We start from the raw sequence: 11946 nt of genomic DNA, 5'->3' as shown, positions 1-11946 counted from the left end.
TGGCGCCCGCTTATCAATGGAAGTCCATTCCTATAGGCTAGTGGGGGCGGGGGGCGGGCCTGAGTGCTGCAAGTAGGGACTGTGGATGTTTTAGCAGTTTTTCGGCTGAACGAAAAGGACGCGCTGCCTTCCAGGTCGCGGCTGCCTGAGCGCTGCCCGGTGTCCCGGGGGCCGGGGGCCCGGCGAGCTGACGGCGTCCCCCGCCCGGCCTGGCCCCTGCGCCCCGCCGCCGCGGAGCCGGCCGCCTGCGGCTCTGGCGCGGCCCTTCCGGGCTCGGGCGGTCACTCCGGGGCGCAGGAGGCCTGAGTCCCGCGCCTGGGCCGGGGCGGCGCAGCCGGTCGCCGTCGCGGCGGGTGGGTGGCCGCGGTGGCGGGGCCTGAGAGCCGCCGGGGCCCTCAGGTAAGAGGGGGCCCTCAGGTAAGAGGGGGCCCTCAGGTAAGAGGGGACCCGCCCGCTCCTGCCGCAGCTCGGCCTGGAGGAAGCGCCGCCTCTGCCCGGGCTGGGACCCGCCGGGGATGTCCAGGGGCCTGCGCGCCTGGCGGGGAGCACCCCCGCCCCCCCCCCCCGCCCGCTCCCCAGCCTGGTGCATCCAGGGTCCCCTGTGAGTGGGACCCGCACCCCCATTGCTGGACAGGGCGCACTGCCCCTGCCTCCGGAGTGACCCCTTTCAGCTCAGAACACAGCCTCAGAGGACACACTTGGGGATGTTTCAGAGGGTGAGGGCCGGGGTATGAGGACTCCAGAGAAGGGGGGACCAGGACCCACTGGGACTGCGACCAGGCTTACTTTCTCTGAAGCTGTGGCGCTGGAGCGGGGCTGTGGTGTGCAGGAAGAGCTCTAGCCCCTGTATCTGGGCCTGTGCCCCAGCAGGGGGACAGGACCTGCCTCCAGCTGTGCCCGGGCCTTCAGATTCCTGAAAGGGCAGGCAGTGCTGTTCATGTGCTGAGATGCAGCGCATGTAGTTTCACTGTTGTTGGGGGCATCTCCTATGTTGGAGGACTCTGCTTCCCTGGGGAGGAGGGTGGGGAGTGACTCGCCTTCCTGCTTGCAGGGGGGAAGGCCGAGGGATCCCCTCCCACTCTCCAGAGGGCTTGGCTGCACCACACTGGAGATTCATTTGTTCACATCAGAACATTTTGTTGAGAACTTATATTGTGGCAGGTCTTATTTTTGGGGTAGGGTCAGGAGCACCCTGGGGTGGATAGCCACTAATACAAACATTACCCAGCTAGGGCCACTTCAGAAGAGGCCCAGTGGTGGAAAGAAAATGCAGGGTGGGCTAGCCATGAGAGAGTTCCAGAGGGCTTCCTGGAGGAGGTGACCCGAATGATGAGAACACATTGGGAGAAGAGCCAGCACAGAGGTCCTGAGAACGGCAGAAGTATAGCAGCTTGGAGAGCGAGATGGCCAGGGGCTAGAGAGCGGAAGGGAACAGTCAGAGTAAAGGGTCAGATCAATTTGGGCCTTGAAGGCCAAGGAAAGGGGTCCAGGGCTCTCCTTCCTGGGAGCTCCAGTCTGGGTTTCTGGCAGTTTCCTGGAGTGGCCTCACTAGAACATTGTCCCACCTCCCAGCCCCCTAAAACTGAAAGATACAGGGAAGAGCCTGCAAAAGGACTGGGCCTCTGTCCTACGCAGTCTTCCTCATCCTGCTTTGTTTCAGGATTTAAAAGTGCCACAACCTTTTAGGTTGTAGGCACTGAGGTGTGTTATAGCAGCATTGAAGAAGTAGTCTCTCTCTTCTGCCCAGGGATTATTTACCCCAGGGGATTTTCATCCAGGGGTTTCCATCTATGTGAGGTTTGGTCCATCCCATTGTGCAACTGGAAGATGGAAAGGCCTGTCTCCAAGGAGGGGAAGGCCTTTATCCAGGGGTTCACAGCAGGCCTGGCACTGCCTGCAGAACCTGAGCTGGCATGCTGTCCCACAGGCTGGTCACCCACAGAGGGAGGGACATAGAGAGGCGGAGGCCCATGCAGTAGGGGGGAAGGTAGCCTCTGGAATGTTAATGAGGTCAGGAAACACCCTCCCAGGTGGAAGAAACTGTGTGTCCCAGTTTTCTTAGTCCCAAGAGGCCAGGGGTTGCTCAGGGCACTCTGCGTCCCTAGAACTCGTCTCCTGAGAATCCGTCCACCTCCCTCTAGTGTGGGCCCCACTCCCTCCTCCTGCTGCCCTTGGCCAGCTTCCCACCACCTAGTGTCCTGAGCCTGAGCCGCCCAATTAAGGTCTCTGTCACTGCCAGTAACTGCCCCCAAGGCCAGGAGCTCACCCATGGTGGCCCAGGAGAGGCTCACCCCCTCTGCGCCTTTCCCCTCCCCCTCTGTATATTGGGGTCACTCATGGTCCCTCTGTTAGAGGCTGCTGTGAGTGCTAAGTGTGTTCCCTAACATGTAAAGCACTCAGCCCTGGGTCTGCACACAGGAGGTGAGCGTTGTCATTATTTTTTATGACAGCTTAGTTATTTTACAAGCTGTGACACACACAGGCAGTTCTGGTCTGGTCTGGGCAGCCTCATAACTCAAGTGTGGTTCTCAGACCACAGAGCAGTGGCACCAGCTGGGAGTGTGTTGAAACGCAGACCCTCAGCCCCAGATGTCCCGCTGGGTCAGGACCACAAGGTAACAACACTCAAGTCTGCCGCTCCAGCTCCAGATGGAGCCCAGGCCCTCTATGTGCGAGTGGAGAAACTGAGGTGCGTAGGGGCACCTGGCAAGTGACTGACCGGGGCCTGGGCTCTGGAGGCGACAGCTGGCTCGCAGGCCTGCATGTGGCTTTGTCTCTGAGCTCTGTACCCTGCAGACAGTGTAAGGACTTCCCTCATAGGGTCGGAGGCTCCGAGTGCTCTCTGCTACTACGGAATTAGCACCGGACGCTCTCCCTCCTCACTCCAGACCCTGCAGCAAGTGGTGCTCACACCTCCTGTACCACCCCTCCCCCCCTTCTGGGTAGAAGAACAGCGGTTGCCTCTGTGTGACTTTGTAGTACTTCTCTGGTCTTGCAGCAGCCCAGTTGGGTAGGTGTTCTGTCCCTGTGATACTTACAGGGGAAATGACTCACCCAAGGACACAAAGCGAGTGGGTGGCAGAGCCAGAAGTGCAGCCCGGGTGTGCTCGGCCCCATAACCTGTTTTAGACCGAGGTTTCTCACTGGTCAGTTGGAGAAAGCAGAATTAGAAAAACTAACTTAAACAGAAAAGGGAATTTGTTGGCCTTTATAACTGAGAAGTCCAGGGGGTAGGACGAGCTTCAGGTGTGGCTGACCCAAGGGCTCGCCGGAAGCTCTGTCTCCAGGCCTGTTTCCACTGGTGTCTCAGCTCTGAACGCCTAACGTGCTCCTCCCACCTCCAGCCCCTGCTCATCCCCATGGCTTCGCTGCCACAAGGGGCCCCTCAGCTTCCTTGTTGGGTGCTGGGTGCTTGGTCTGCATCCCAACCCTGCCTCTCCTGGGGCTGCTTGATACTTTGTACTAGGCCAGAGCTGTTTGGGCTGCTAGCACCACAAGTTTTGCTTTGCGGGGCGGGGAGTGGTGTTGCGCACCCCCTGCCAACTGAGCTCTCCAGGCCCCGTGCGGTGGCCTGGTTCTCTGTGGGTGCAGGGTGGCCAGAGAGCCCATCTCAGACCTCACATACAGGCGCAGAGGAGGGTCTGGTGACGGTGTCTGGTGGTCAGGGAGGGACACTTTCCCCAGGAGACTTGTGTGTCAGGTGTCGGGTGCCCTGGCCTAAACCAGCCACCAGCGCAGGGAACAATAGGTCCCTTCTCTGCTCTGACCAGAACTTGTCCACGGAGGAACGCGGCAGAGGGAAGGGCTGGTGTGAATTCGGTGGACTGTCCCATGCAGGGCAGGGTGGTTGGCAGTCCTGGACCCTGATTCCTGCAAGCCCATAGTCCCTGTGTCAAACTGGCGCACCCCTGTACCCTGCTGAGTGGCTGATACTGCACTATACCACCCCGACCCCAAAAGCACGGCTTACGTTAATTGAGATTCAGCTCCTGGTGCTGGTGCCACGAAGGAACACTACTGGGTCAGTGGAGGATCATAGAAGGTCCTGGAACAAAATGGGCACTTTTTAGCAAGGAAAAGGGGGGGGGGGCAGTGTGTGATGGGGACACCATCAGGGCCTGCCTCACAGCTGTCAGATAGCCCGCAGCAGGCCCCGCCTTGCTCTCGTCCCTGCCCGCATGTGTCTATTGGCTGCCTTGTTGGCCAGCCCCCCAGAGGTATCCCCAACCCCTCCCCTCCCGCTGCTCCCTCTGATCGAGTTTCCATGCTCTCTCGCCTGCCTGCGGGACTGGTGCAGGAGCCCTCTGTCTTCCTGCGCTACTCTTCCTGACTCGGTTGTCCCGGGGCCCAGCAGCTCTCCAGCCTTCCAGGTTTGACGCTTGAGCTGCCTCTCATTCTCAGACTGTCTGGCCTGGGAGCTGACCCCTTGACGCCCAGCAGCCCCACCTCCCCCCGCAGGGACTCCTCTTCCCTCTCACACCATCTGGGCCTCTTCCAGGCTCAGTGTGGTGCCCTCTGCCTCTGCACCTGCCTTCCTAGGGCGACAGTAGAGGGTGCCAAGGGCTTGAGGGCCTCCCGAGGTGCCCTCGATGCAGCTCTGCACTTGGCAGCTGTGCGTGCGCGTACAGGTCACTTGGCCTCCAAGTCGGTTTCGCACAGGTAGGGAGGGTGGGAACTGCAGCTCGGAGTCACTGAGGACGTCACTTGTGCATCACATCTCTTATTTAGATTTCACTACAACCTTCCAGACACTATTATTACCCCCATTCCAGGGGTCAGAGGACACTGGGCCACCAAGAAGAAAGGGGCAGGCTGGGACCTGGATCCAGAGACAAGCTCCCAACACCCCAGCTCCCCTCTGCTCCCAGGGCCCCAGGGGCTGGAGGGACTGATTGGGGAAGTGACGAGCTGTGTTGCTGCACCTGGCATGCAGGATAGGCTCAATAATTGGGGACACTTTTGGGATCACAAGTCAACCTGAGATGAAGGGCTGGGCCCTGGCAGGGGGCTGAGTTGTGACATGCATAGGAGTGCCACATCTTTTCTCCCGCCGTTGTGGGAGTACAGCCTGCAAACCCACTGTGTGCAGCCCCTTTGGTGCTTCACTGGGGGTCTGAGACCCAGAGGCAGCCCAGGGCACACAGTCCCTCCCTGCACTGCTAATGTGGTGGCTCCCGCTCCCACAGGGCTGGCTGCTGACAGGATGGATGCCCTGGAGGAGATCTGGGCCAACGGGACCACCTCGAGGCCCCCATACCCAGCCGCCAACATCAGCGTGCCGCACCGCTGTCTGCTGCTGCTTTATGAGGACATCGGCACCTCTAGGTGAGGAAGGCACAGCCTGTGGGGCAGGCGGGTGGTGTGTGCGTGGGTTTTCCTGGGGTATGTGTGAGTGTGTGTGTGTGTGTGTGTGTGTGTGTGTGTGTGTGTGTGTGTGTAGGTGTCAGTATTCAGGGTTGGCGGGGAGAGGGGCAAATACAACCTTACCAGTGAGCTGGCTTCTGTCCCTATCTGCTAGGGTTCGGTACTGGGATCTCTTGCTGCTCATCCCCAATGTGCTTTTCTTCATCTTCCTGCTCTGGAAGCTTCCGTTGGCCCGAGCCAAGATCCGTGTCACCTCCAGCCCCATTTTTATCACCTTCTATATCCTGGTGAGTTCACTCCGATTGGTGACAGAAAACTCAACTCCCACTGGCTTATGCAATGAAAGGGAGGACTGACTGTCTCAGTAATGAAAACCAGCTTCAGGTATGGCTGGATCCGGGGAATTCAATGATGTCATCGGGACTCTGCCTCTCTGATCTCTTCTGTCTTATCTCAGATGAATGCTCCGCTATCTGTGACACATGGTGCTTTGCGCTAACATCCCATCTCCCTGCCAGCTCCAGCCGAGAGCCATTCTCTCCTGATGGTCCCAGTGCAGACTGGATCCCCTCTGATTGACCCATCTTGGATCCTGTGTTTATCCCAGAGCTGATCACTGTGGCTAGCAGAAAAGAACTGCTTTGGAGCTCGGAGGGTGGGATCAGCTCAGATCATATGGAGGAGGGTTTGGGGGGAAACTGGAGAAGAAACTTGGGGAACCATTACTAGACAGATGGTGGGTGGGAAAAAATGCCTACTTCAGCCTCTGTGTCTGTCTCTGTCTATCTACCGCTCCCTACACATTCTGTGAGACCCCTGAGGAGCAGGTTCTGCCTATTGAGAGAGCTCGCGTCACCCCATGGTCCTGGGTGTGTTGTCTGGAGGAGCCATCAGGGCTGAGGGTGAAATGGGCCCTGGGCTGGGTTCCAGTGCAACCTGTCCTGCCCCCTTCCTTGGGAACCCAAGTTCTCTCCTCTCTGTACATTTTAGGTACCACCACCTAAGAGCTGAGAGCCCCTGGTCCCCCTTTGTGGCCGGGCTCAGAATCCCCAGTGTGAGGTGTAGGCAGTGGGCAGGAGAGGTGAGGGCCACTGGTGGAGGCTCTAGGATCCTTCCGGTGAGGAGGTGGCATGCAGGAATGCACTTTCTTATCTGCTCTCTCCCACGGCCTCTCTGACCATTTGCTCATTGGGTATTCAGTCAATAGATATTAAGATCCTGTTGTACATTTCTGGGGGGTGCGGGCAGAGAGGAGGGGCCCGGGACCCACGCTCCAGCCGTGCTGAGTGATCTTCACCAGTGGCTTGGCCTTGCTGTGCCTCAGTGCCCTCCTCTGTGACAAGAGCTGGATCTGCTTTAGCATGAGGCAACCCTTGGCCCCTGAGCGGGACAGCAGGCACAGTGCTGCCCAGTCGGGACTTGGCATCCCATAGACCTGGGTGGTTGCTTCTGCGGCCTGACCTGCTGAATGGTGTCAGCCTCCCCAAGGCTTGGACACAGTTTTCATGGCACAGAGGACAGAGTGTGTATGACTCTGTTTGTATGTGACAAAAAACCAAACTTAAACTTAGAGAAGCCAGAGGGAAGTGTTAATGGAGAAACTGACAAGTCCCAGGCCTTCAGGCATGGCTTGGATTCAGGGGCTCAGCCTCCTGTACTAGGTGGCTCCGGGCCTGCATCCCCTCAGCATCCTTTCCTAGTGGCTGCCCCTCTTGTTCTGGCTCTCACTTTCACTTTCCCACCCCTGGTAGTGGAGTCAGGCCCCCTGAATCATGTGTCTCTGGATTACAGCAGTTAGATGGCGATACTGAGGCAGATGTGCACCCGGCCCTTACTGAGCTCCAGGCACCCCTCTGCTGTGTGATTCCACCCAATTTGATCCTGTCAATTATCAAATGCAGAGGGTGTGATTTTTGTCTCATCTCATAGATGAGGAAATTGAGGCACAGCTACTTGCCCGGGTCCCAGTGGCAAGAAATGGTGGAGCTGGCATTTGAACCCAGGCAGTCAGGCTCCACCGTGGCACCCCTGCGCACCCAGGCTGGCAGTATAGCCAGGACACTGAGGCCCCAGAGGGGAGGGCCAGGTGCTTCTGCAGATGTGGATGTGGATCTCCATCCCTTCGCTGCCTAGAGGTCTTGTTCCTGGATTCCATCCCCCCTCTTGCCCACCAGGTGTTCGTGGTGGCCCTGGTGGGCATTGCCCGGGCCGTGGTGTCCATGACCGTCAGCTCTTCGAATGCTGCAACTGTTGCTGATAAGGTGTGACTGGGCCTGGTGACAAGGGAGGGTGGGGAGGCCAGGTGGGGGCAGGGTACTGGGTGCCAGGGAGAGGGGCCACTGGGCCCCCAGGCTGACGCTCTGCCCACTCTGTGTCCAGATCCTGTGGGAGATCACTCGCTTCTTCCTGTTGGCCATCGAGCTGAGTGTGGTCATCCTGGGCCTTGCCTTTGGTGCGTGTGCTGCTGGGGCCAGTAGTGTCCCTGCCCCTCCCTGGTAGGGGCCGACCCCACCATGGCCACTTGGCTGGCTCCTGCTCACTGACCAGCACGTTTCTTCCAGGTCACCTGGAGAGCAAGTCAAGCATCAAGCGGGTGCTGGCCATCACCACGGTGCTGTCCCTGGCCTACTCTGTCACCCAGGTAAGGGGCGAGGGTCATGCAGCCCTGGTGGCTCCCTGGAGGAGGTGGGGGGTGGTCAGCAAGGGTTAGCATCCACTGTCTCCCCGGTCAGGCTTGGAATGTTTGTCGGGCAGTGTTCTCCAACTTTAGGTGTATCTAAGCATTCACCTGTGGTTGTTTGTTAACAAGGCAGGTCCAGGACCCCCCGGTTCTGATCCAGGTGAGGGTAGGCGGTGCCCCAAACCTACCATTTTGATGAGCAGCTCAAGTGGGGAAAGGCAGGTCTGCAGCCACACCAAGCCGTGCATCCAGAGGCCCCTTTCTTAGACTGCGTGAAGGCTGCCCCTTGCCCAGCTCTGCCCCGCCCCACGGCTGAGCTGCTGTGGGTCTAGGTGGGCAGGACGCGGCCAGAGAGCAGGCTGGAGCAGGCTTGGTGTGGAGGAGAGCCAGGGGACTTGTGCTTGGGCCTGTGGACATGTGGCAGGATCCCGGGAACCTCCCACTTACCTCTGTAGGGGACACTGGAGATCCTGTACCCCGATGCCCACCTGTCTGCTGAGGACTTCAACATCTACGGGCATGGGGGGCGCCAGTTCTGGCTGGTCAGCTCCTGCTTCTTCTTCCTGGTGAGACTCGGGTTGGGGCTCCCCTGCTTGGGCACCGGAGGGCCGGGGAGGTCCTGGTATTAATAATCCTGGGCCTGGTGCTCCCTGCTTCCCTCTCAGCCCACTCTGTCTCTGCAGGTCTACTCTCTGGTGGTCGTGCTCCCCAAGACCCCGCTGAAGGAGCGCATCTCCCTGCCTTGTGAGCAGCTGGCAGGCGCCAGGCCGGGGCTGGGCGCAGGGAGGGGGTCTGTTTAGGCCACTGTGGTTTGGAGCTGGAGAAACCTGGGGCGGAGGGAAGGAAGCCTCCGAGGGGAATCGGAGGGGACCCGGGTGGTACATGGAGGGTGAAGGGTGAGGGCCGAACCTCACGACCTGCCCCCCAACCCCCAGCGCGGAGGAGCTTCTATGTGTATGCGGGCATCCTGGCGCTGCTCAACCTGCTGCAGGGGCTGGGGAGTGCGCTGCTCTGCGCGGACATCATCGAGGGGCTCTGGTACGTGGGCAGGGCACGGCTGGCCCCGTGAGGGGCAGGGCTGTGGGCAGTGGGAGGGGGCGGCCCTGCCCTGACCGCCCCTCCTTCCCCTGTCTCCAGCTGTGTAGACGCCACCACGTTTCTCTACTTCAGCTTCTTCGCGCCTCTCATCTACGTGGCCTTCCTGCGGGGCTTCTTCGGGTGAGTCCCCTGACAGGGGAGCCGCAGGGCTCATGGGCAGTGGGCAGGGCTCGTGGGCAGGGTCGGAGCCTGGTCCAGCCCTCCCTGGAATTTCAAGGGTCGCGGGCGCCCCCGCGTGGCTGCTGGCAGAGCCGCGCCTTCCTGCGCGCTGCGCGTGGGCAAGCGGCCGCTCAGCCCAGGCTCCCTCCGGCCCGGTGAGATGCGTGTCTGCACGGACCACGCACACACACTCACAGGAATGAATATACACCATAAACGCAACACACATGTACACTTTCCCCCCAAGGGGGCTGTGCACACATACTGCACCTGCTGTTTTTTCTTTCGGAATAGATGAGCGCGATCTTAGCGAGCTGCCTGAGCGCCCACTGGGCTGGGCACCCACTGTGCTGGGCACTGCTGGCCGGCCGCCAGGGGCTAGTAGACACGCTGCAGAGCCGGTATTCCAGCTGGGAGCACTGAGAGAGGAGCAGTGGGGGAGGCCAGTGTGTTTGGAGCCCGGGGCGGGGTACACTTTGTGCACAGTAGTGTTTGGAGGTGTGTCAGGGAGACGGATGGGAAAGACTGGACTGGGGCCTCTGCTTAGATGGAAATAGGCATTTTGCCTTTTGCCTCCTTCCCCCTGCCATGTGCTCAAGTCCGGAGAAGGTATTGGGGGTGGGGTGGGGAAGGGCTGGGCTGAACCCCAGCCCTGCCTGGTCAGGTGTGACTTGCACGTGTGAGCCTGGCTTCCGGCTCTTTGCAAGTTGGCAGTACTGCTTCCCCCTCGGAGAGTTATGCTGAGAATTGGGGGGCCGGGTCAGAGCAAAGGGGCCACCACAGAGCTGCAGAGGCAGAGGTCACAGTTGTGGAGCACTCTGCCCGGGTCCTGGCCTGGCCTACTGTTTACCCGCAATGGCTCCGGGAGACCTTGCCGGGCTCACACGGCCAGAGGGAAGGGGCCTGATTCTAAGACATGTCCAAGTGAGGGGCCCTCTCGAGGGCCTTAGTCGCCATTATCGAGTTTCCTTCTGTGTCCAATGGCCTCGGTGCCCAGGGATACAAGGCCTTTCCTGACTACTGTGGGGCTTCCCTGCCCCATTCTTGTCCCACCAGCTCGGAGCCCAAGATTCTCTTTTCCTACAAATGCCAAGTGGACGAGACCGAGGAGCCAGACATGCACCTGCCCCAGCCCTATGCCGTGGCCCGGCGGGAGGGCTTCGAGGCGGCGGGGGCGGCCAGCACCCAGTTTGACTCTGCCAGTGGGGTGGCCTACCTGGACGACGTCGCTTCCATGCCCTGCCATACCGGCAGCATTAACAGCACGGACAGCGAGCGCTGGAAGGCCATCAACGCGTGATAGCGGCCGCCCCGGCTGCACGGCCTGCTAGGCCTGTGGAGAACAGACTGGAGAGGAGGTCTGGGAGCACAGAGTTCCTGGCGGAGGACCGTAGGGACGGGACCTTCTGTGGAGGCGGGCCCTGTCTGCCTCCAGCGTCTGGAGACCTCTGCCTGCCCTCCGGTCGCCCCAGGCCACCTCTGCCCTAGCTGTTCCCCTTTCTACCTGCTCTTGCCCTGCTCAGTGACGTGGCCCAGACTTTGCCCTTCCAGGGCCAGGCCTGACTGGCTGGCTGAGGGCACAGCTCTCCAAAGCCTGGCACCGGAACTGCTCTGGCCCTCCTCATCCTCTGTCCCGTCCCCATGGCGCTTTGGCCTCTTCAAAGCCCACTTTGGCAGGTGGCCTGAAGTGTGTATATTTTCTTGATCTATTTTTTAATAAAAAGCAAAGGAGCAGCAGGAGTCGCTGTGGAGGGGCTGCAGGAGCACTGGGGTGGTCCCTTTCAAGAGCCCGAGGTCCTCACTCTTAGGTCCTAGCACATCTCCCCACATCCTGAGCCCCGGGAGGCTCAGGGCTCCTTTGCACAGCCGAAGCACACTGGCCGGTGCTCAGGCCCTGGGTGGCTGCCGGGGAGTGGAGAGAATGGGGCCCCAGCCTTTCCTGCCACGGGGCCCCTGTTTGAGTGGAGGAGACAGAAAGGAAAGGAGAGCTCTGGTTACCCCTCTCCCGCCCCGCTGACGAGCATGGGGTAGGGAATGAGTCCTGCAGCTCCATCCTTTTTGGGCCCCTTGTGCCAGCCTCTCCCTTTCCCGCACCCCAGTGTCACCGTCTGTGGAATGGGTAGAATGCCGGCTGCAGAGGTTTTCCTAAGGGTTGGGAGGCAGTAAGTGTGAGTCGCTGACCTGTGGGATAGAAGAGTGATGCTAACTGGGATTGCTTCGAGCCGCAGGCTCGTGCCCTGCACACGGTAGGCACTCAGGAGATCAGGTTCTGGGGGATGACATTTATAAAGGCTGGAAATGGGGCTAAGTCAGAACAAAGCCCTGAGCTGGTAATTCATGAACAGGAGAGGTTCCACGTGGCCACATCGCTGCCCTCCAGGTTTGGCTTGGGATGTGGGGGCAGCCAGAGGCAAGAGGGAGTGGTCAGTTTTATGACCCCACTGTCAGAGGGAGCTGCTGAGGGGCAGGCACTCTTTCTTGGGCAGGCCCCAGTTCCAACGTGGCTGCGACTGCGGTGGCCATGTCAGCTCCCGTGTCCAGGGCCCGAGGGCTGTCTCAGGGCCTGGACGCTGCCCCGTGAAAGGTACAGCCAGTGAGCTGGACTCCCAGGCGGCCGGGGGACACCAGCTGCCAGGGGCTTCTCC

At 60.2% G+C, this 11946-nt stretch overlaps 1 protein-coding gene across 3 annotated transcripts; it reads left to right on the top strand.

The window, feature by feature from the left end:
• Window positions 1-5203: 5203 nt before the first annotated feature.
• On the top strand, window positions 5204-10922 carry TPRA1 (transmembrane protein adipocyte associated 1; the record flags this gene model as incomplete). 3 transcript variants are annotated; one of them, XM_084246567.1, is made up of 10 exons in its annotated part: window positions 5204-5325; window positions 5519-5651; window positions 7539-7625; window positions 7744-7816; window positions 7926-8005; window positions 8500-8610; window positions 8728-8788; window positions 8980-9082; window positions 9182-9262; window positions 10358-10922. In XM_084246567.1, the coding sequence occupies 10 exons, from the start codon at window positions 5204-5206 to the stop codon at window positions 10599-10601; spliced, it is 1095 nt and encodes a 364-aa protein (XP_084102693.1). In that variant the 3' UTR covers window positions 10602-10922. The 3 variants fall into 3 exon arrangements, with proteins under 3 accessions (XP_084102693.1, XP_084102694.1, XP_084102695.1); XM_084246568.1 differs by lacking the exon at window positions 8500-8610; XM_084246569.1 differs by lacking the exons at window positions 5204-5325; window positions 5519-5651 and having other exon boundaries at window positions 7584-7627; window positions 7716-7816.
• Window positions 10923-11946: the final 1024 nt, after the last annotated feature.

Source organism: Talpa europaea (assembly GCF_964194135.1).
Source record: "Talpa europaea genome assembly, chromosome: 11".
Classification (NCBI taxonomy): Eukaryota; Metazoa; Chordata; class Mammalia; order Eulipotyphla; family Talpidae; genus Talpa; species Talpa europaea.
This window is presented reverse-complemented; position numbering and strand designations above follow the sequence as displayed.